Source organism: Osmerus eperlanus, chromosome 20 (genome assembly GCF_963692335.1).
Source record: "Osmerus eperlanus chromosome 20, fOsmEpe2.1, whole genome shotgun sequence".
In the NCBI taxonomy this organism is placed as follows: Eukaryota; Metazoa; Chordata; class Actinopteri; order Osmeriformes; family Osmeridae; genus Osmerus; species Osmerus eperlanus.
The window spans coordinates 8,306,881-8,327,902 of NC_085037.1; the positions used below are offsets into that span (position 1 = coordinate 8,306,881).

Here is a 21,022-nt window from a genome sequence, read left to right on the forward strand (position 1 = left end):
AGGCTACACTGGAGCATCTCCAGACAATATTATCTTGACCTTGCTGGCATCTGTTTGATTTGCTGTTTCTAAAGGTCAAGTTTGGTCCACTTTTGAGAGTCTTAAGTTAATTCATTAAGATTTAGTATAGTGCCTTAAGGGTCTTCCATGATGGTCTGGGTCCGCAGGGAACCATGGGAATCCTCCAGGGCTTCTGGATGGTCTTTGGGGTACGTTTGGCTCGCCCTGGGACAAGCAACAGTCTGACTAAACTCCCTGTATCAGTCTCTTTGGGTCCATTTTCACTGATTTGGCACAGAGACTGATTTATGCAAACACCCTAGCCCTTCTGTCCTGTTCACATGAACCCCCTACTGAATACGAGTCCCCACTGAACCAGAAAATATTTGTCTGTAAATAAATATTGGGACATAAATAACATTTGCAGAGTCGGCCTTCACACTGTTCAAGGGTGCCGCTCCGATGGCAGTCAGTCCCTATGCTGAACGTCTTCCCTCCAGTTGGTCCCGGTTTGTTGAGAAGTTGTTCTGACTGTGGAACAAGTCCGAGTGTGAGTCCAAATCAGCCCCTCTGACAGAGATCCCTTAGACCGCTTGAAGGCGTCACAGTGTCTCCCTCCCTCACTTTAATTGTAGCCTGACAGCGCTGTCTTTTGTTGTGTTAGACTCCACAAGCACAGGGTCCCACTCTGTCAACCTGTCACAACGGGAGACTCTTGTCAGTGACATTCAATACTTTGTCAAAATGGCCGACAAAAAGTGCCCTAATGAGCGGCCGGCTTCCTTCGCCGAGTGTCGGACTCAGTTGGGGGGGATCAAAGAGAGGTTCAAGGATCACTGACACATTTCGCTTTCTCAGTGACATCCCCTCTGTGTAAACAATGTCAAAAGTAAAAACAGTGGTGTGAAAACTGAGATGTTCCACTCATTTGGGAGAAAGAAAAAGAGAGAGAGGGCCAAGGTAGAGAGAGAGAGAGAGAGAGAGAGAGAGAGAGGGAGAGAGAGAGAGAGAGAGAGAGAGAGAGGGAGGGAGGGAGGGAGGGAGAAAAGACAAAAAAATCTGAAAGGAATTTCAATAGATATAACAAGAACTAGGAGGGTAAATACAAACCACTTGTTATAACAGGAACTTGAAATTTATAGCTTGTAGTATTTTGTCCTCAGCCCCCTTGCTTGGTTTCAAAATATTGCCGCCATAATTATCCACAGATGGATATTTCTCCAGCTGGCTCTATGACCAGACTTGTCAGCATCAGGGGCTCCTCTGTCAAAGAGCAGGAGATCACGAGAGCAGATGAACAGCTTCTCTCTTGCTAATAAGAACGGCTGTCAGTCAGTCTCTCTCTGATGCTATCTTCAAGTTACGGGATACTCACAGCGAGATCCAGTTGTCCCAGTCCAGCTTCTGCCTTGCCTCTAGCCTCCGACATGGTGCCTGGCTCCTAGATGTGGAGATTGAAATTATGATAAAATGGACCCGGTTGGGTTTAAAGTTGGGAAAGCATTGTGTCAACAATGACGAGGTTTCAAACTCCAGCGACAACAATCGCTATTTATTTCAATGAACACGTTATTTCAAGACCATTTTCAAAGATTACAGACGTGGTTTAAATGATTGTGAACCATGTGATTATTATTAAGTTATACTTTTTCTCGTTGGCTATATTGAGACAAGACCATTAAATTGCATGGAGAAGAAGTTATTATGTTTCATATACAGTAGCTGAGTCCTTCTTCAGATTTAGCACACCTCTGTTCTCAACATCTTCTGTCTCACTCCCACTCTACAACTAAATTAAGGTGGTTACTTTGGGTTGAAGCAACAGCTGTCATGTATTTTGGTATAAAATGGCATTCCACTGTAGAAGACAGGGATTAACTAACATCAGACACCTGACAATCAACTTAAAATCAGTCACGAGACAGCCATTTAAGAGTGTTGACAGGAAAGATCAATTGACAGGGGATACATTTTTCAACAAACACCAGAGGATGCCAGTTTATTTGATGTTGGACATACAGTGATGTACATCCTGCACCTTGTGGGGGTTTGTCCTCAGTGGTGCCCAACAGTACGAAGCGTGTGGACGAGGAGAAGAGGTTCCGCGACTGTGCCGACCTCTACCAGGCGGGCTTCCACAAGAACGGAGTCTACACCATCAACATCAACCCCCAGGAGACCAAAAAGGTATTGTGTACGTGAGTGCGTGTGTTTTTCTACAAACAGCACTTCCTTTTAACACTGGTAGACAAGCGTTGAGCTTGTTTCGGTGGACATTTGTGTTTGAAAAGGTGTTGACCTACTAGACAACAAGTAGTGGTCAGTGACTGTGAGAGACAGATACCAGCAGGGCTCAAAATACATTTGGCAGCCTGGTGGGGACAAGGGTTTAAACATTAGAATGAGATGGGGGCTGGGGAGTCTAAACAGGTGTTACCTACCTCAACAGCCCTGCCGGACTGATGGCAGAGGAAAGTGTGTGTGGTGTGGGGGGGGTGAGGGGGTGTGGGGTTGTGTGTGTGTGTGACAGAGAGAGAGAGGGAGAAAGAGAGAGAGGGAGAAAGAGAGAGAGAGGGAGAAAGAGAGAGAGAGAGAGAGAGAGAGAGAGAGAGAGAGAGAGAGAGAGAGAGAGAGAGAGAGAGAGAAAGAGAGAGAGAGAGGTTGGTGGAGGGGTGAGTTTAAGGTGGCGGGGGGTTTTGTCGCCTCGGGTCTGGTTTCGTGGAATTGTTCTGTCGAGGCTGCTCACTTAATTACACCCAGACTGGTCTGCTGTGTGTTCAGCTGGACGACTGGTGGAGGTGAGAGACCTCCGCTCCTCCCAGGGACTCCTCAAACAAAGACCCCCAACCCTGAGAAGATACACTTGTGTTATCAGCTTAAAGAGAGCCAGGGCTCTGGGGTTAAGGGCCAGGGTGGACCCAGGTGTCCACTGGTATGTGGTCATCCAGATCCCCCGACAGTGGGGTGTGGGAGGGGGGCGTCTTCACAGAGATAGTGCTGAAAGACAAGTATGGAGGATGTTTGAGGATGTTTACATCTCCTGGAACTCAAGCATGATCCCTTCTAAAGCTATTATTGCACATTTGGATTGAAAGGGTTTTTGTTAACACATATTTGTGTGTGTGTGTGTTTCCAGGTGTACTGTAACATGGAGACCGCTGGTGGAGGATGGACTATCATCCAACGCAGAGAAGACGGGAGTGTCGACTTCCAAAAAACATGGAAAGAGTATAAGATGGTAAATACACCCACACACATCTACGCGAGACGGTCAAGCCATGCCAGACTGGTTCACATATGTCTGCACTGGTGGATTATGACAAATGGGGTGTGTTACCTGGCATTGGTCTAGCATGTTGAAAAGAAAGAGGGTCCGTAGCATTCTTCCACCCCAGACTGGTCGAACTCGCACCTCGTGGAACACTTCAACCAGATGTTCAAGGACCAGCAACATCTGCCCATCTACATCTCTGGAAACATCTGTTCAAGATGTTCCTTTCTGTCCTCTCCTGTCCTCTCCTTTCCCTTAACCTCCTCTCCTTCTCTTTCCTTCTTCCCTGCAGTTCTTACCTATTAGCCTACTCTAAGCTAATATAAACCATTACATTTTGGGGGGGATTAAAAGGTAAGTTTGGACTTGTGAAAAGATTCAAACAAAAGGAACTTCAAATGACCACCACAACCGTAACTCTGCCAATGCACAAACCAATTATTGAAGCACACAGCTATTGCACCTGTTAGCGCAGAGAGAGAAAGGGAGAGAGAATGAAGAAGAAGGGACTCAAAAAAGAGGAAGACAAAGAAAGAAAGAGACAAGGAGAGAGGCTTGGTTCTGGAGCCTTTTGACCATGTGCAGAGAGACCCACACATACTGGGGCTCTGGTGTGCTGGCGTCTGGTCCTCTACCTCCTTCCTTGAGAAATCTGAAGGTGATTGATCGTGTTTTATTGTGTGATTCATTTTCCCTGCTGTTGGTCTCAGTGGGCTCGTGGTCGAGCATTTATTACACTTGAAGGATCATTAAATCTTTCAGTCAACATTGTCTGGCCTCTTCACATTTTTGTTGGGGGATTGAGAGTGGAGGACTCGACAACCCCACCTCATGAACGATGTGACCCTATGACCCTGTGATGATTATAATGACATTAGCAGAACTGGATGTATGTTACTGATATTCACAGTGCATTCTCCCATACAATGTCAGTATGGAGGACACAGTATCACAAAAAGACCTGTCGATGTTCATATTTTTTGTTTCATATTTCACATGCTTTGCCCCACAATTTGGTGGCCAAGTACTACAGTCACGAATACTTAACTCATCTGCAGCCAGGGTTCCGATGAGTAGCGGAGAGGTTTGTCTGTGAGGGAACAGTATGGTCTGTAATAGTCAGGGAGAAACACTGGGGATTCACTCCAAACCCTCAGCCTATAGGCCTCTGGGGGCAGTCCTAGCCACAGGGGCGTGGCCGGGGCTAAGGCCAATCTAAGGAGAGAACATCAGGAACATTGAGTAAGAGCCATCACCTAGAGTCTCTTTCTCTCTCTCCTTCTCCCTCTTTCTGTCCCTCTCTCTTTCTTTCTCCCGCTGTCGCTCCATCTCTCTACCAGTGTTCTCTCACTTTAGATCTCCCTCCCTCTCTCTCTCTCCTCACTCCCTCTATCTCCCTGTGCCTTTATCCTCAACCCACACAGCAGGACACGTCTCAGCCCAGAGGAATGCCCGGTATTTACTTTGCCTCTTCCCACTCCAACAGTCACCACACACACTGGGCACATTCACACACAATAGAGTCCACTACCCACGTTCCAGGCGCCCAGAGCATCTACTTCGACCATCTCAAATGGAACGGTCCCGTTCAGTCAGAGCTGGGATGTCATCCCATTTCTGATTATGCAGTCATACTTGTGCATACACCGTGCAGAAGTCTAAATGTTACCGGAGGAGTAGACAATTGTGCCATTGTCCTTTCGCTCAATGGTGTTGGGAAAGAGTCTGAGTTAAAGGAAGGAGAGGAATGGAGTGAAGAGAAAAGGATAGAGGTGGATAGGGTAGAAGAGGAAAGTGCAGTATAAGATGGAGAGGGAGGAGGTGGAGGAGAAGAGAGGTTGCAGTGGGTGCTTCGTTCAGCTGGTCCTCATTTATACTCTCATAAACAGGTACGGCTGTTCAGTCAGTCCTCCAGGGCGTTCCACTGTATGACACGGGTGTAATGTAGTTTAATACAATCCTGCTACTCAGCTTCTCATGCCAGGCAGAGCTTCTCTCAGGGCATACCGCCATGTCTGTGAACACAGCGAGATGTCAGACACAATAGCCCAGTCTCCGCTCACAACAAATTGGCTTGGCCCATCCATTCTAATAACATCATTGATCACTCCCAACGAAACACTGAAACCAGCACCCCAGAAAAGAGAGTTGCGGTTTGACAGGAGAATTCCGCACTACAGTTCAGGGAAAAAAATGGGGGATCTGAAGTGACAGTCACTTCCAACAAACCAAAAGTCATATCAATGAGTCTGGTTTGACTCAGGGCCTGTCCTCCTCTTCCCCCTGTGTTGCAGGGGTTCGGCTCCGTGTCTGCTGAGCACTGGCTGGGGAACGAGAACGTGTTCCTGCTGACCAGCCAGCGGCAGTACGCCCTGAGGGTGGAGCTAACCGACTGGGATGGACACCAGGCCTTCTCCCTCTACGACCGCTTCTACATCGGCTCAGAGAAACACAACTACAGGTGATTCTTTTTTATAAAACGTTGTGTGTCGTTTTTATGCAAAACAACACACAAATAGTGCACGTATTACAGTAAGTACAGCAAGTTATCAAGGATCAGAAGCATGTTCTAACAGTCTATCAGACTCTCTACCTGTCTTCGTGGGTCAGATGGCTGTGCGGTTAGGGAGTCGGCTATTAATCAGAAGGTTGTTGGTTCGATTCCCGGCCGTGCAAAATGACGTTGTGTCCTTGGGCAAGGCACTTCACCCTACTTGCCTCGGGGATAATGTCCCTGTACTTACTGTAAGTCACTCTGGATAAAAGTGTCTGCCAAATGTAATGTAATGTAGTGCCAGGCACAGTGTAACAATGACATCATATTTTCTAATACTATAACAACTAAAATATTACCCAACAGAGCTGTGAGCATAAATCTTTGCACCCTATTACAAACACATTTAAGATTTTGCATGGACGTTCATAGATTATGTGTGGCTGAAATTGACTATGGTTTTAGGTAATTTGCTAACTATCTAAGAGTTTCTCTGATATTATTCTTCCTCTGGTTTCTCCTCGATGCTTACATTTGCGATCCACACCAAAAACGTCCTTTTAAGGGATACTTTGTCCTTGAGTGCGAGGGGCCTGAAGTGGTGGTGTTTTCTTTAGAGAGGGTTAAGTCCAGCACACAGGCCTCCTCAAACTGAGGCAGATGCCTGGAAAAACTTCTGGAAATTCCTAAACGTTGCAAAGCAATCACGCCTATTGGAGAGGAGATGGTCTGACTACTCCAATTTGAGCCAACCCATTGGATCCACGCTCCCCTGTGATAAGGAGGTCCTTTAGTTTGACATGTCCTCCTTTCAACTCCGGCGGGAATACTGTTTGTTTTCCAAAGGCATTGCCTCCATTTACTGCAAAGTGAAGGGAGACACTGAGGCCATAGCTTAAAAGCTTTCACTTTAAAACCTCCCGCTTTAAAGTCCAAAATTGTGGTGTCAGGTGCTCGGCCATAGCTGGGAGCACCGAGGTGATTGTCATTTTGAATTTGTGGGAATTAATCTGAATCATATGCGATGACAGGATTTGCTTTAAGACTTTTCCGTACTAAAGTGTTAGGAGTTTACTGTGTCTGTTTCTGTCGGCTCCAGCAATGTCTTTCATATGTAAAACAATATGGAGTGATCAGCCAATGTGTTTTGAAATTCAATGCATAAATATTTCAACCACTGATTCTGGCTTAAACTTAGACTGCACAGGCACTTATGAAGAAAATCTCTCTCTCTCTCTCTCTCTCTCTCTCTCTCTCTCTCTCTCTCTCTCTCTCTCTCTCTCTCTCTCTCTCTCTCTCTCTCACACTCCCTCTCTCTCTCTCTCTCTCTCTCTCTCTCTCACACACACACACACACACACACACACACACAATCACACATACACATTGCTTCATTAATTGTGCCACAAACACACTGTAAACTTTTCCTCATCTGATTGGAGTGTTCAGAGGGCTTTGAAGATGGCTCCACTCTGCTCTGTTCACGAGAGCAGGAATCTAATCAGCACCCTGATCTCTAGAAATAGATTTGTTCTTGCAAACACTTCTGGTATGATAATCACACATTGCTTCTCAGGGCCAAAATAAACGAGGATTCAGGCCCCCAAACAACCTGAGTAAAATTCTGTCCGGTTGTCTGCTTGCTCTGCCTCAACACAGTCATACTACACTTTGAAACAATCTGCGACAGGTTCTTCAACTCGCATTTGCTGTTGTGCCAAGCATGAGATTGTAGTGGTAGATACAGCGTGTTGTGTTTATATTTGAAGTTATTTTGGGCTTTGGCGGTGGCGGGGCTTACTGGAATACTCTAATCTACTCCAACACAGGCAGACACATTTATTATGACGCATAAATGAAAATAGTAGAGTCATGCACAGTCAGACGCTAACACACACATAAACACAACCACACGTCTCTCTTGCCCTCACACACACACAGAAACAAGACCACAAGCTGAGGCTCTTGCATCAGTAATCTAGCAATGAAAGTTCAGCATTGCGCATTAATCCACATTTATCATGTACAACATGGAGGCCTGCCAGTCAGGAAATGTTTGCTTTCTGCCAAGCAGCTTCTTGGTAAAACCTAAATATAACTTCTGATGGAAATTACTCCCACATTACTCCCGCAAAACCAGTGAAAAATAATGTATTAATCCAGTAGTTAGATCATGTACACAGACTGTCAAATTTATGACTACTCCCACTGTCAGGCCCAGAATACATGCTTCAGACTAGCCAACACAACTTTATTCAGCTTCTGTCCAGCCCGCTAAATAAGAAATGATTAAGCCAGAGGATGATTTAGAATGTAATCTCTTAGGGTCTTTTTTCTCCCTTTTCTTGTGTCCTTATCTGTCGCTCTACTGTCTTCTAGTGTCAGGCATGCATGTTGTCTCCATGCTGTACAAGTTCTGTATTTACAGTATGAGCTCTTAGGGCTTAGTGCACTGTGACCACATATGTATATATATATATAAATACACAATGGAGAGTGAAAGAGGTACACAATGATTAAGTAAATAGCTTGTGAAACCGTCAGTGTTATTTTTCTGTGTTGTGTTTGAGGTTCCCCTCATCTCAGCGTCTTTTCTCCCTCAAAATAATCCAGAAAAACACTCCATCACAGACCAAAGTGGTTTGTCTTGGGAGGCCGCTGGTGGTTGAAAAACCTGTAATTCACTGACCCACAAATAGTTTCCTGATGATATTCACAGTATCAACACATTTCTTTCATCACACTCATTTATCAACATTTACTGTACACGTCACTAAACGAGGCCTCAAACCTTAATTATGAAAGAGATTGATGGAGGGAAGAAAGGAGGAAAAAGAGACAGATATCTATGGGTAAAGACGACAGCGAGAAGGAGAGTAAATGTAGGCACACATAGAAGGAAAGAAAGCAGAACGGGAATAATTGCAAAGGGAGAAATGTAGTTCCAAAGGGGAATAGTTGCAAAGGGGAAATTGTATTAAAGCTTCATGAGAATCACCCCCAACACCAGCCATATCATATTTATATTTTCCATAGCACAGCTATGCAACATTTTACTAATCATTTTTCATTATTCAAATGATTGATAATTTGAAACCAAATCCAACCACCCTTCTTTTTATGCACCTCACAGATTATGGAGACTCTTAATTCAATTTTCCAAAATGTACAAATCTGATGAAAGGATCTCACCACTAATTGTAAAAACACTCAAATGATCGTTTGCTTCATAACATGAGGCTGGCAGCCCTCCTGAACCTCACTCACTAGGTTCTAGCAGGATTCAGAACGCAGTACTGTAACATTGCCAGGTCATGGTAATGCTTTCTACAAAATAGATGTGTGCGTAATTACATTTAATAGACGTCTTTTGAAGGTTGAGGAGGGAGAAGAAAATGATGGCTGTGTGTAATCACTCTCGTAGAAAACGATGCTTGTAGCTGTTTAGAGGCTGTTCCATGAACCAAAACATTAGTGTGGTAATGAGGGACAACAATTCCTTGGGCCGCACATTATGGTTACTTAGTTACCAGTAAGTTTGTGTGTGATGCCTGTACGTGTGTGTCTGAGCTTTGCAATGTGTGAGCTTGTGTGTTTGGGCACGTGAATTTGTGCGTGTGTGTTTGCTTGGTTGTGTAGTGTGTGTGTGTATATGTTGTGGGGGGTTGTGGAGGGGGACTGCAAGGAGGTCAGGGATACTATTTCCGGGGGGGGTCAGTTGGCCATGAGATAGTGCCACATACATGTTGTTCCTTAAGGAGGAGGTCAAGTACACCGTCATTATTCAGGGGTCAAATCTGGTCATGTGACACATGAACTCTCAACTTTGACCTGAGTCTAAATCCATTAACTGCATGGCCAGCAGTAACATAGCAATACTTCAGTGATTACTTTGGTAGCCAAATGTAAAAATGACTACAGTGTTCTTTCCTAGTCCAAAACCGTTGAAAGTATTTTCCAGAAATGTTAATCTTGTTAGTTGAAGCCAGCACGTTCAATGTGGGTAAGTAGATTTGTGTCTGTGTATGTTTTAATGCGCTTCTTAAGCAGAGATGTGCGTGTGAAGATTTAATACAGGTTCTTAGTTTTTAAATAAACCATCATTTCCCCCCAAAACGTTCTGTCTTGTGGCTGTGCAGAGACGCGTAGGAGTGAAGCATATGCACAGACACAAGTGAGGTTCACAGCTTCGCTAAAACACTTTGCTTCACTTCACTTCGCACTTTCCTATATGTTTATGCTCTCAAGCAGCTAGCTTGTCTTTATTCAATATCCTTCCTCTCGGTGCAGCCAAGTTGCTAAATCCAGGGATTTCTCTGAATGCTAATGGCCAGATCCCATGGAGAAATCACACATCTCCTGCTCTGAAGTGTTTGATGTGAGGGATTGGGAGAGGGTCTTGGCAGAGGCTGGTTTCGAGGAGGCTGTGACCTGCCTTGTCCTAGGCTCACACTGAGATGGGGGGTGGGGGGTGGGGGGGTTGGCTCCAGGTCCCCCACCCCCCACGGGACACAGCTACAGGGGGGCCGGGTTACCAGACAGCGTTAACAGCATGGGTCTCTAATATACTGCATGGAAGAACAACTAGGTGTCTGGCTCCTTCATCAAAGCATTAGACGTAGATTGTACATTTGGGGTTGTTAAAGGTTAAAGCTCTAGATGGCATGTGCTCTATGGGACGCAAGTTAATGACATGATAAAAGAGTCTTCATACAATTGTATTGGTGCATTGGTACTTCAGTTCTCGCTAGGAAGTCATCCATTTGCCATGGTAATTGACCTCTGCTATGAGCCAATCAAGCTTCAGTTCAGCTGCATAATGATTGCCAGGTGTGCAACAGCACCCAGCGGACCCACAGCATGCTTGATCGTGTCCTGCACTCTTTGAGATAAAAGGGGGCCGAAAGACGAGGTTGAGCCTTGTCAGTCAAAAGATCAAAGATGTCAGTTTTGAAAGCCTATGCCACAGTGGGTGCCATGTTAAAGCTTAAGCACGCACACACAAACTACACACACACTTATATAGCGGTGAACATGTATGTTACATATGCACCCAAAATGTAATAAGAAACTTTATAGAGAACACAACCTCTGCACAGACTTTCAGACAGTCACAGAAGTACGTTGTTTTACAACGCACCCTTAAACATCTCTGGAGGAATTATTTCATAAACTCTCTGTAGGACAGCAATATCCTCTATTTGGGCCATGTCTTTTTTGGTAATAGAACATGGCAGTTAAAACAAAGAGGCCCTGGCCTGGCCTCATCTGTGCGCATGGAGAAACAGACATATTTATGATATTCTTTATTTTCTACTGTTTGGGGAGGGCGTAGTGTGTGCCTTGAGCAGAGTGCTGTCTCTGATGTATAGAGGGCTATGGCAGGCGTGACTTATGGCACTTTGGGCCTTGTGTTTATCCTGGGGAGTAGAAGTCCATGTTCCCTCACCCTGGGTGGTAGCTGCGTGGTAGTCTTCTAGAACTGTCTGTGACCGTCTCTGTGCTGCAAAGGCCTAATGGTATCATTCCCTTTCTCTGTCTATCTTTCTCTTGTCTCCCTCCCTATCTATTGCTCTGTTATTTCTCTCCATCCTCCCCTTGTCTTTCCACAGGCAATAGTGACTTTCAAGGTTTCCATTGGGTTTCGAACAGAGAGTAACTAACCAGAGTGAAGCTGTAGACGGGTTGGTAATGGGAGCTAGTGATTGTCCATTAAGACCTGACTCAACACGTCGTACTTTACATAGTCCTTTTCACACAACCTTGTTTTGTAGCGTCAGGCACCTTATTGATTATAGACACCAGTCGCTTATTCAATTATGCAATTATTCCACCCACATGGTCAAGCCAGTCACACCAACTTCAGGATTAATTGCGTAAGCAAGATACAAGCATTTTGCGAGCGTTTGACAACATTAGACTGTTCACCAGAGCATTAGCTCATGCGGTTAGACCCTACACAGAAGCCTTAATGGTTCCTGGTTCATAGCCTCTGTCTTTGTCTCATTGTCTCTCCCTGTCTCTATCTCTGAATAGTTCCAGTGTCAGGTATAAAGTACAGTCAACACATAACACAGTATTTACATTTAGAACTGGAAGAGGATAAGACTGCAGCCAAGAAGTGAGTCCTATGTTTAGGGCCCAAAAATAACCACAACGTATTTGTTCTGCGTCTGTGGGCTGTGCATTTGATGTAGTGCTACCCTTATATTTGGTCTCATGTATGTTGGCATGAGCTTTACAGATATTATTACAACATGTCTTGTTGGTTTTGTGCACTAATAAGGACATTGTGTGTTTGGAAACAGTTTCATCTCTTTTAAAATGAGTAGTTAGAGAAAACTCAGATCACTGCTGAACCACGTCATTTGGAAATGATTGCCTGTTATCACAAACATATCACAACCATCCCCGTATGACCCCTGCAGCTCTGCTTACTTCCCACACATGTACAGTCTGGTGCAATGCTCCTGAGTATTGACTCGTTGAAATCGTCAACAAAGTGGATTAATGACGTGTGGCAATAGTGACTTTCAAGGTTTTTTATTGGGTTTCGAATATCATTTATATATGGCGAGGAAGGAAGACAAACAAACCAACATCCCTTATTGGATGAAAGCTGGGGAACAACGTGGCAAGACCCCAAAATCTCTTCCTGGGGGTGTCATTGAGCAGGCACCCCCCCCCCCTCCAATTCAACATTTTGTTTATTAATGAGCCTTAGCCAATCAAATTGACACGGTTATTTCAAGAAAGCCAATCAGATTGGCCCGGGGTGCCTCTGAGAGGTGGGGTGGGGGTTGGAATGGTTACACAGATGTTTAACCCTCTGGATGAAGTGCAGCTTGAGACTAGACAGGCTAAACATCTACATGTCTGCCACAGATAGACAGCAGAACAACTGCACTCAGAGGAAAAATCTGTCCTCCTCTTGAGCGACTGGGCTGTACTACTTAAATCGGCCTACTTATCACTCAACTACATAATGGCGCAAGCAAGAGAAAATACAGATGTCAATAGAGTTGGATTAGTGGTCTGGTCTAAAACAAGACAAGCACCCCGTAAACACAGAGGAGGCCAGTTTGAGGGGTGCGTCAGTGTCACACTGGAACTCTCATTTGATGATGTGTCTTGGCACTGTCTCTGCCCAGCATCAATTTTTTTTTTACAAACGGCTCCAAAATGTGTGGCCACGTCTGGTCTTTATCAGGGCAGTAGCAGGCTCTATCCTGCATGGACTGGCTTTCGGTTTTATGGGGATGTGGAATTAGCTGGATTTGTGTGTGCCCGTTAAGTGAGCCCAGGTTGGATCAGTAGGGGGTTCTGGGCTTGGGTATGTCCCACCCAGAATACCATCCAGCTGTTATCCCTCAATCATGTAAAACCTTAGTTCTGTGGTAAATTACCACCAGCACAACACACAGTATCGTCGATTAATAAGATCCTAGAGCCGATCCAGGTGTGAGGTCTGGGCTGTGTGTGGTGTGGCCAGGATCTCTGCACTCTGGAAGAGAAAGGATAGTGCTTTTGCATGTGTAACAGAGTATGGAGTTTTGGCACCCAGGCAAACATGCCTACACACATGGACTGTATGAACAGTGCGTGCACACACACACACACACGCACACACTTGTGAATACATGCAGGCACACCCACCGTTGCATCCCATGTTGAACATGCACACACCTTCCTGCAAAAACAGTGCTGTGTCCCATTTTCACATTTTCCTTGGTTGTTCTGACATTCTGGAAGTTGTGCTACAGACAGACTCTGATTAGGTATCTGACTCAACCATACATTTTGGTATTATGAGTATTGCTTTAGCGGTGGGGTGATTTCCCCCATGTGACACCGTCACACATTTTCTCCCTGTCCGAGTCATCCATTGACACAGCTGTCTAAATACAGGAGTCTCTCAAGTCAAATGACTTTCCTCAGGAATCCACACGCCAGTGTCTTCTAGGGAAACTCCAACATGATTTCCTCCGAGTTGGGAGATTTTCACGCAGCCCGAAGTCTTTTCACGCAACCCCAACACAAACAATGGAGAGAAATACTGAAACGTCATTCAAATCATCTCAAGAAAAGCAAAATTTAATAAAAACCTTCCTACAGGAAAAAAATAGTATTGTGACCTGACATAGTGAGATATTGGCAACTTGTGAGCGAAACTCTCTGGTCACCCTTTCCCTTGTCCATTCTTATTGACAGGAATCGATCTCAGGAAATTACTAGGTTACTAGGTTTTCTCTGCCTGTGGACTCAGAAGGAGCTCCTAATGATGAAGGCCGTCAGCGGGGTGGAGAGAAAAACTACATCATTAGGGTTAGGGTTAGTCTGGACTACGAACGATTTCACAAGCGTTGGACTCTCCCTTGTTGGAGTCTTTTACAGTTCACACATGCTCCAAGCGAGATCTGAGAAGTGTGTGTGTGGTAGGGGGAAGGAGCATGTGTGTGAGTGAGAGATGATCTTGACTGTTTTTACACTGGATTTTTGCTTAGATAAGATTCTAAGATTAGTTGATCTTTTCCACGAAGATAGCACTGAGTAGGACACACACACACACACACACACAACTAACACTACCTAACCCCTCCAGCCCAATCCATCCCCCAGGACCCTCCATCCTCCAGCCCCGGTGCCCCAGACAGGGGCTCCTGTGTGCTGCCCCCCCCCCCCCCTCCTTCTGCCAGCCCCCTGGATCAATGTGTCTCTCAGCAGTGCAGCTGGAGCTCTTTGATTTACAGGTTCCACATGTGGAGGTTCCACAGAGCCATCCCTTGGGCCCGCTGCCATACTGTACCGTCTGCAATATACCGCTTAGGGTTGCATGTCTGCATGTCTAGAACTTAATATACTCTCTCCCGTACTCATTCCCTTCCCATAATGAAAGCAAGGCCCTTGGTCAGTGATGGTCTCTGGAATGTGGTACATTCACACAGGAAGGACAGTAGGCACAGAACTTAAAGACCGGGAAAGAGAAAGACAGGGACATTGTGTACTTGGGGCATACAGGCCTACACAACAGGCCTGCTGGCAGAGGGGTGGTGTGGTGAATGGTATCTGACTGAACAGCAGCTGGCTCAGCTGTCTCTCTCTCTCTCTCTCTCTCTCTCTCTCTCTCTCTCTCTCTCTCTCTCTCTCTCTGTTGTTTATGTGTTTCCAGGTGGGCAGACAGTTTGCTGAGCCCATGCAGTCAATCACTGCTGAAACTCTCTCAGGAAGTCTCTCACTCAGTGTGTTATGTCTTCTCCCTCTTCTTTATTGCGTGCGCTGCTCACACAACCATAATGTCCTTCTCTTGGCCTGCCCCCCCACCCCCCCCCCTCTCCCCGGCCCTACCCCTCTACCACCACCTCTCCATCCCCCCTCATGCCATTCCTCTTCCTTCTCCCTCCAGGTTGTTCTTGAAGAGTCACAGCGGGACAGCCGGCAGGCAGAGCAGCCTGGTGATCCACGGGGCGGACTTCAGCACCAAGGATGTGGACAACGACAACTGCATGTGCAAGTGTGCTCTCCTGCTGACTGGGGGTGAGTGCGGGAAGAGACCCTCAAAATAGTATGGGCCATGTGACCTGAATGAACACCATGAACAACCTACAGTAGGAGAGAGATGATGACGTTGGTCTATTTCAGTCCGAGCAGCATTCTTGCACTGGCACACCCACAAGGTTTGTATCTTTAGTTCCATTTGCGCCACGTTTTTTGATCGCTGACATGTCCCCTTTCCTTTCTTTTCCTCTCTTTCCCCTCCTTCATTTCCTGCCTCGATAAGGTTGGTGGTTTGACGCCTGTGGCACGTCCAACCTCAACGGCATGTACTTTATGCAGGGGCAACATGTGGGCAAACTGAACGGCATCAAATGGCACTACTTCAAGGGCGCTAGCTACTCGCTACGAGCCACCACCATGATGATCCGCCCCCTGGACTTCTCCTAGGAACTCCTTCCCTCCTCCATGCGCCACCCCTCCCCCCATCCTCCAAGACATGCCAAACATCAAGCTGTCGAGTTGAGACGAGCCCTTCCTGGTTCTGTTTCCACTCTGTTGCCTTGTCTCTTTACCCAAGGTACCGGGAAGTCGTCTGGTTCGCTCACTTCTGCTGCCATTGTCTGGTACCTGAGACTGCGTTCTGAGATCCACACACCGGAGAAGAAGAGGGTAGGAGGGGCTGGTGGAACAAGAAGGGATGCTTCACTCCATAGCTAAATGATCTGAGAGAGGAGAACTCTTATTTTTGACGGACAGATAGACTTTTTTTTAAAGCATACTCTGAACTGATGTTTCTTTCAACTGTCCCTCACTCTGGACCTGGGGACACCTGCTGGTCTGTTGACTGATCCATTTTTAGGCTTGGAGCTGATGGTCACATTGCTCACATTCTGTTTAGACTCCGAGACAACACGACGAATCTCAAAAATAATTTTGTGCATCTGGGATGTCCACACAAGCCATATGGGAGATATTGAAAGTTTTGCGCAGAATGATTGGGGACTTGTAAATGTATTTTATGTTTGATTTTTTTTTGTATTACAGCTGTACACAATAACCTAATGCATTTGGATTTATATGACCTTTTGTACATTACCTTTCTATGGACAATAGAAAAACCACAAACTTACAAGGTAACCTTGAGTATAAGAGGTTTGTCTTATATGGACTGGTCTAGTTCTGCAACAGTTCTGAGAATGAGCTTCGGCCTATGGTTTTGCTGCCACTTACATACTTGTTGTCCTGCCAAACTTTTCTGATTATTTTCAAAGTTCAAATGTCACGTTATTATTGGATTTATCTGTATTTGTCATTGGCGACGTACATGTATATCCCTGCCAAGGTCCAAAAGTGATTATGATCACCATTGTTCTAAAATGAGAAAATGAAAACATGAACACAGATGCATTTATATACAATGTAGAAGCATGTGGTGCCAGCTTCAGCTGTACTTTTGTGGAATACTATTATTTTGTGTGCCACTTTGGGTTATTGAAGGTCAATTGATGACCTGTCAATATTTTTCAACAATCCCATTTTTTTTTTCAACCCATCCCCTATGATTGTTGCTTCACATCAATAACCTTATTGAACTCTGTACCCAGACTGTTCATGTTTCTCTGCAATGCTGATAAGATCTCATAAGTGGACTTAAGGATGAAATTAAGGATACATTTTTTAGCCCATTTTTTTATTGTCCATGTTTAATGTGCACATGTATTGCATAACTACAAACAACAAACGAAACAACAAAGATTCTTAATGTTATTAAATGTTGATATTACAAGAAGTTTCAATGGAAGAAATGCTCTTGGTATCTGGAATTCATAGAACTTAGTGACATACTTGCAGTAAATGGTATAACTTTCCTGAGGAAAGCGCCGCCTTTTTGTTCCTATTCCTCCAGAACCACAGTGGTGGTTTGAAGTAAGCATACAACATAGACATTATAACAATAGTCGAGAAATGTGCCTTCAGAGACTGCTGTTACCTCAATTTTACCATTTATTTAAACTAATTTTGTAACAAAGTGGTCAATGTTGTGTTGTTAGACAAAATAAAAAGCATGTGATGCACAAATGTTTTCAATTTTTTTAATTCAATTTCATAATTCACGTTTATAATCCACAAAAATGCATTCCCATAAACTCTCTTACACATGTCTCTAATTTGACTCAGCTCAATTCTTTCCTTTTCAAGACAATATTTTGCTTTTCACAGCAGCACATTGACATACTCAAATAGTCATTAAATGACCGCACTGACAGGCAAACAAAGCCAGATGGCAGAGTGAGTAGTGTCAAACGAAAGTTGTCTCACAGTAGACAGATGCAAAATAAATATAATGTTTAGAAACGTTTCCAGTGCCCATAAAGCCGGCAGCCATTGGGTGGATGATATCTCAGCTTGTTCTTTGTAGTGACCAATAGCTAAGGTGTCAAACGAGGCTGTCGGAACAACCATAGCTCTCCATGGCTGACATTCCTGGGCCTAATCAGAGGTGAAACAAATGGCTGCTGCCTGCAAACCACTACTTATCCCTCAGCGCCTGTGCTGACCTGACACCCCGGCTGGAATGTGTGCTTCACACAAGAGCAGGAGCAGAAAGGGCGAGGGTGAGTCTGTGCACACACACACACACACACATGAACACACCAGAGCAACAGGGTCAGTAGTCAGTGGCAAACCTCATTCTTGCCAAGAGATTCACACGATGCATCCTTACCCGAGGTGTGGTATGGAGGACGGAGAACCACTCCACAGAGGTGAGACGTAAAGAAGACAACTTTTAACAGTTGAGAGATTTTCTCTTTTTTCCCATTACGAAAGGGACAGCGTTGATGCTTAACCCAGAAGAGATGGGCTCAGCTCCAGCCTCGCATATCTAGGATGTAAGGTGAAGTCAAGTCTGACTTCAGTCTCCCCCTACCCCCTGCCTCCACGGCCAGTTGGCTCAGCCGAAGACAGATCATTTCCTGTTTGCTGAGGGCGGTGGGATGAGGGAGGGGGGGGGGGGGGGAGACGGTGAAGCAAGAGGGTTCCCCAAGGGAGGCTGGGCCTGTACTGCAGACCCTGCTGGGCCAGGGCCAGATCAGATAAGGGAGGGGGGGGGGGGTATTACCTGCAGTGTGAACACAGAGAACCCTCTCACTCCCCTGAGACCACCTACGCACATGCAAAATGAGGAACAGGCGGAAATGGGGAATCTATTTTATGAAAACAGAACATGTCTTCTAAGCCCCCATCATTAACTTTAAAATGTCAAAATTCCTCCTCGCTTCCGATTTATAAGATTGTGAGGGAAGATAAATCTTTGAAAAAACAAAATGAGAATAGGATGCTCAGACTACTAAGAAAGATTCTGGAAGTCATCCTTAGAAACCTTGATGTCCTGCGTGATACAATAATGCAGGATGCAGACATCCACTCTATACGTGACTTGAATGGAAGCATTTCGAGTGAACATATTTTACCTGAGAGTTGATATGGGGATGGAAGTTTCACCTTCTAAACACAATCCAAAACACAAGGCACTTCTCAGTGGACTACTCAGACTAAATAGCCTTCTTGGACCTCGGGGTTAAACTCTATGCTGACCAGTTGGAATCCACAATGGGGTGTCTCAGTATTGCATGTACAGTAGGGTGTGGATATTTGTATTTGTTTCATTTCAGTGTGAATTTGTCTTTAAACTTTGTGGGTTCTGTGGTTTTCCACCCTAACAACTGCAAGGCAGCTGCAGTATTATCAGCAGTTGAGTTGCTGAAGTAGACTAATTCGGCTTCATCACAAAATTCAATTTCCTTAAACAAGAGCAGCTGTTTACCACAGAAAACAACATAGAGGGGGAGAAGCTCATCTGTGAAACATTAGACCACAAAACTACAGAATATAGAAATGTCAGAATGTAAAGCAGCTTTGGTCACCATTTGATCAAATCCAATATCTGCTACCACATAACAATGTCTAAGAACAACCTCTGAGGTCCCAGTAGGGAAGCATTCAACACACACCATTACTAGACATGTATGTGATTGTAGGGCCTTGGTTTAGGAATTACAATACTTGTGAGACTGAAGTGGTGTGGTGAGGGACTATAACACCACAAGACACATTAGAACATAACTTCCCATAAATCAAATTGGCTAAAAAACTGAGGGCAGCCTAAAAAAAACAAAAAACAAAGTCATCACGTGCAAGTTGACCGAAAATCGTTACATCAAGCATTACCATCAATGCACACAAATCCAATTCATTCAGTCATGCTCGTTGCGGCCGACCTGAAATCCAAAACCTTCCACACAGTCTCGGTGGGATTGTTAAAAATTAGGTGTTAGGTCATGCCTTTATTGTTAATGGTTCTTTCTGAGGAAATGAAAGAATTGTTGTTTTCATCCAAATGTGCTGAGACATTTTTTCTAATCTGAGACATGACGATCCATATCAAGTTGAAGTACTTTAGAGATTTCTTACACTTTTATTGGAATTGTGCCATGTGTAAAATAAAACTGTACTCATATGATTCATAATATTTTAAAATTCCCAGATGATGCTTCAACTCCTATGATAGCCTGTGATTCTCAATTCTACATTCATGACTTTTATAAAGAAAGTGGTTGCTATTGGCACACCCTATTGGTTTCCACAGTAATAGATATTCTGTCTGGCCATGCATTGAAAACCCATGAGCATTGCGCTACAGCGACTGGGTTGGGTTGGTCTGCTTTTGAGTGAAAACTCCTGTGTCATTTAGCAAAATAAATGGAACGGAATAAGAGTATAAACATGAGGTGAGGTTAGCGACCCCTCCATCGAGAAAAACTCAATACTGTAGGTGTTCAGCGTGACGGATGGTCTGCAAGAGTGGAAATGACAGTTGGTTTAGAATGGTAGAGAGAGCAAGGAGAGGCTATAGGCAGCGGCTGCCTCCGATGTTACAGGCTCTTGGATTAGCAAAATGGAAAATTGGTGCTAAGTTTTAAGGCACAGACGGTTAATGGCATGTTTAACTGTGCCTTTCCGATGGTGCAGGCAGAATCAGACCCAGGGGAGCTGTTCTTGATTGACCTCAAGTCGTGTTTGAGGCACCACTGTGACATGAGGCTGGCTACGGCTTGATGCTGGGAATGTCTCTTCTTTGTTTAATTTAAAAAGAATGGTTCTAAAATGGCCTTTATGTTCATAGACATTTGAATGTAAAACATACATAAAATAGATGGTATAAGATTGTTTTAAGCTGCATGTCAGTGTCAGTGGATGTGATATGACATTGGGAATTGTCAAGTTATCATGTGCTGTGTTGTATAGGCCTATAGATTAATACAAATCACAACGTTGATGCCCATAAACATTAAATAATGCTGCAAAAAGGTGATAACCCGTCTGTTATGTGCGGCAGCTTGAACAATGAGAAATGTCTCATTATTATCACTATATCATTATAATGCACGTGCAGCACATGGCAGGGCCAGGCCCACAGATAACGAGGTGTGATGACCGACTAACAATATGCCCAGAACAACACCTCTTTACAACGCCACAAGTGCAGAGGACAAACCCTCATCCAAAGACCACATCATAACCACTTAAAAACGGATTCGATGGTTCATATTAAAGATTGAGATTAGGTCGCGGGAGGTAAAACGCCTATTGATTGATGTGAAAAGATCGGAATATATTCTGCTCTATCCTAGTTTAAAGTATATCTAGGGGTTGCCAACTGTTACCTATTAGCCGGGACGTCCCTTGGGTCTAAATGATTT

General features: G+C 44.7%; 1 protein-coding gene across 1 annotated transcript in view; it reads left to right on the plus strand.

Moving 5' to 3' along the window:
* angpt1 (angiopoietin 1) overlaps positions 1–17,330 on the plus strand; it is a 40,115-nt gene extending 22,785 nt beyond the window's left edge. Inside the window, exons 5-9 of the mRNA XM_062487243.1 lie at positions 2,060–2,187; positions 3,137–3,238; positions 5,566–5,732; positions 15,169–15,299; positions 15,544–17,330. Of these exons, the coding sequence (XP_062343227.1) occupies positions 2,060–2,187; positions 3,137–3,238; positions 5,566–5,732; positions 15,169–15,299; positions 15,544–15,707 (692 nt within the window). The 3' untranslated portion in view covers positions 15,708–17,330. The remainder of the gene's footprint in view (positions 1–2,059; positions 2,188–3,136; positions 3,239–5,565; positions 5,733–15,168; positions 15,300–15,543) is intronic.
* Positions 17,331–21,022: the final 3,692 nt, after the last annotated feature.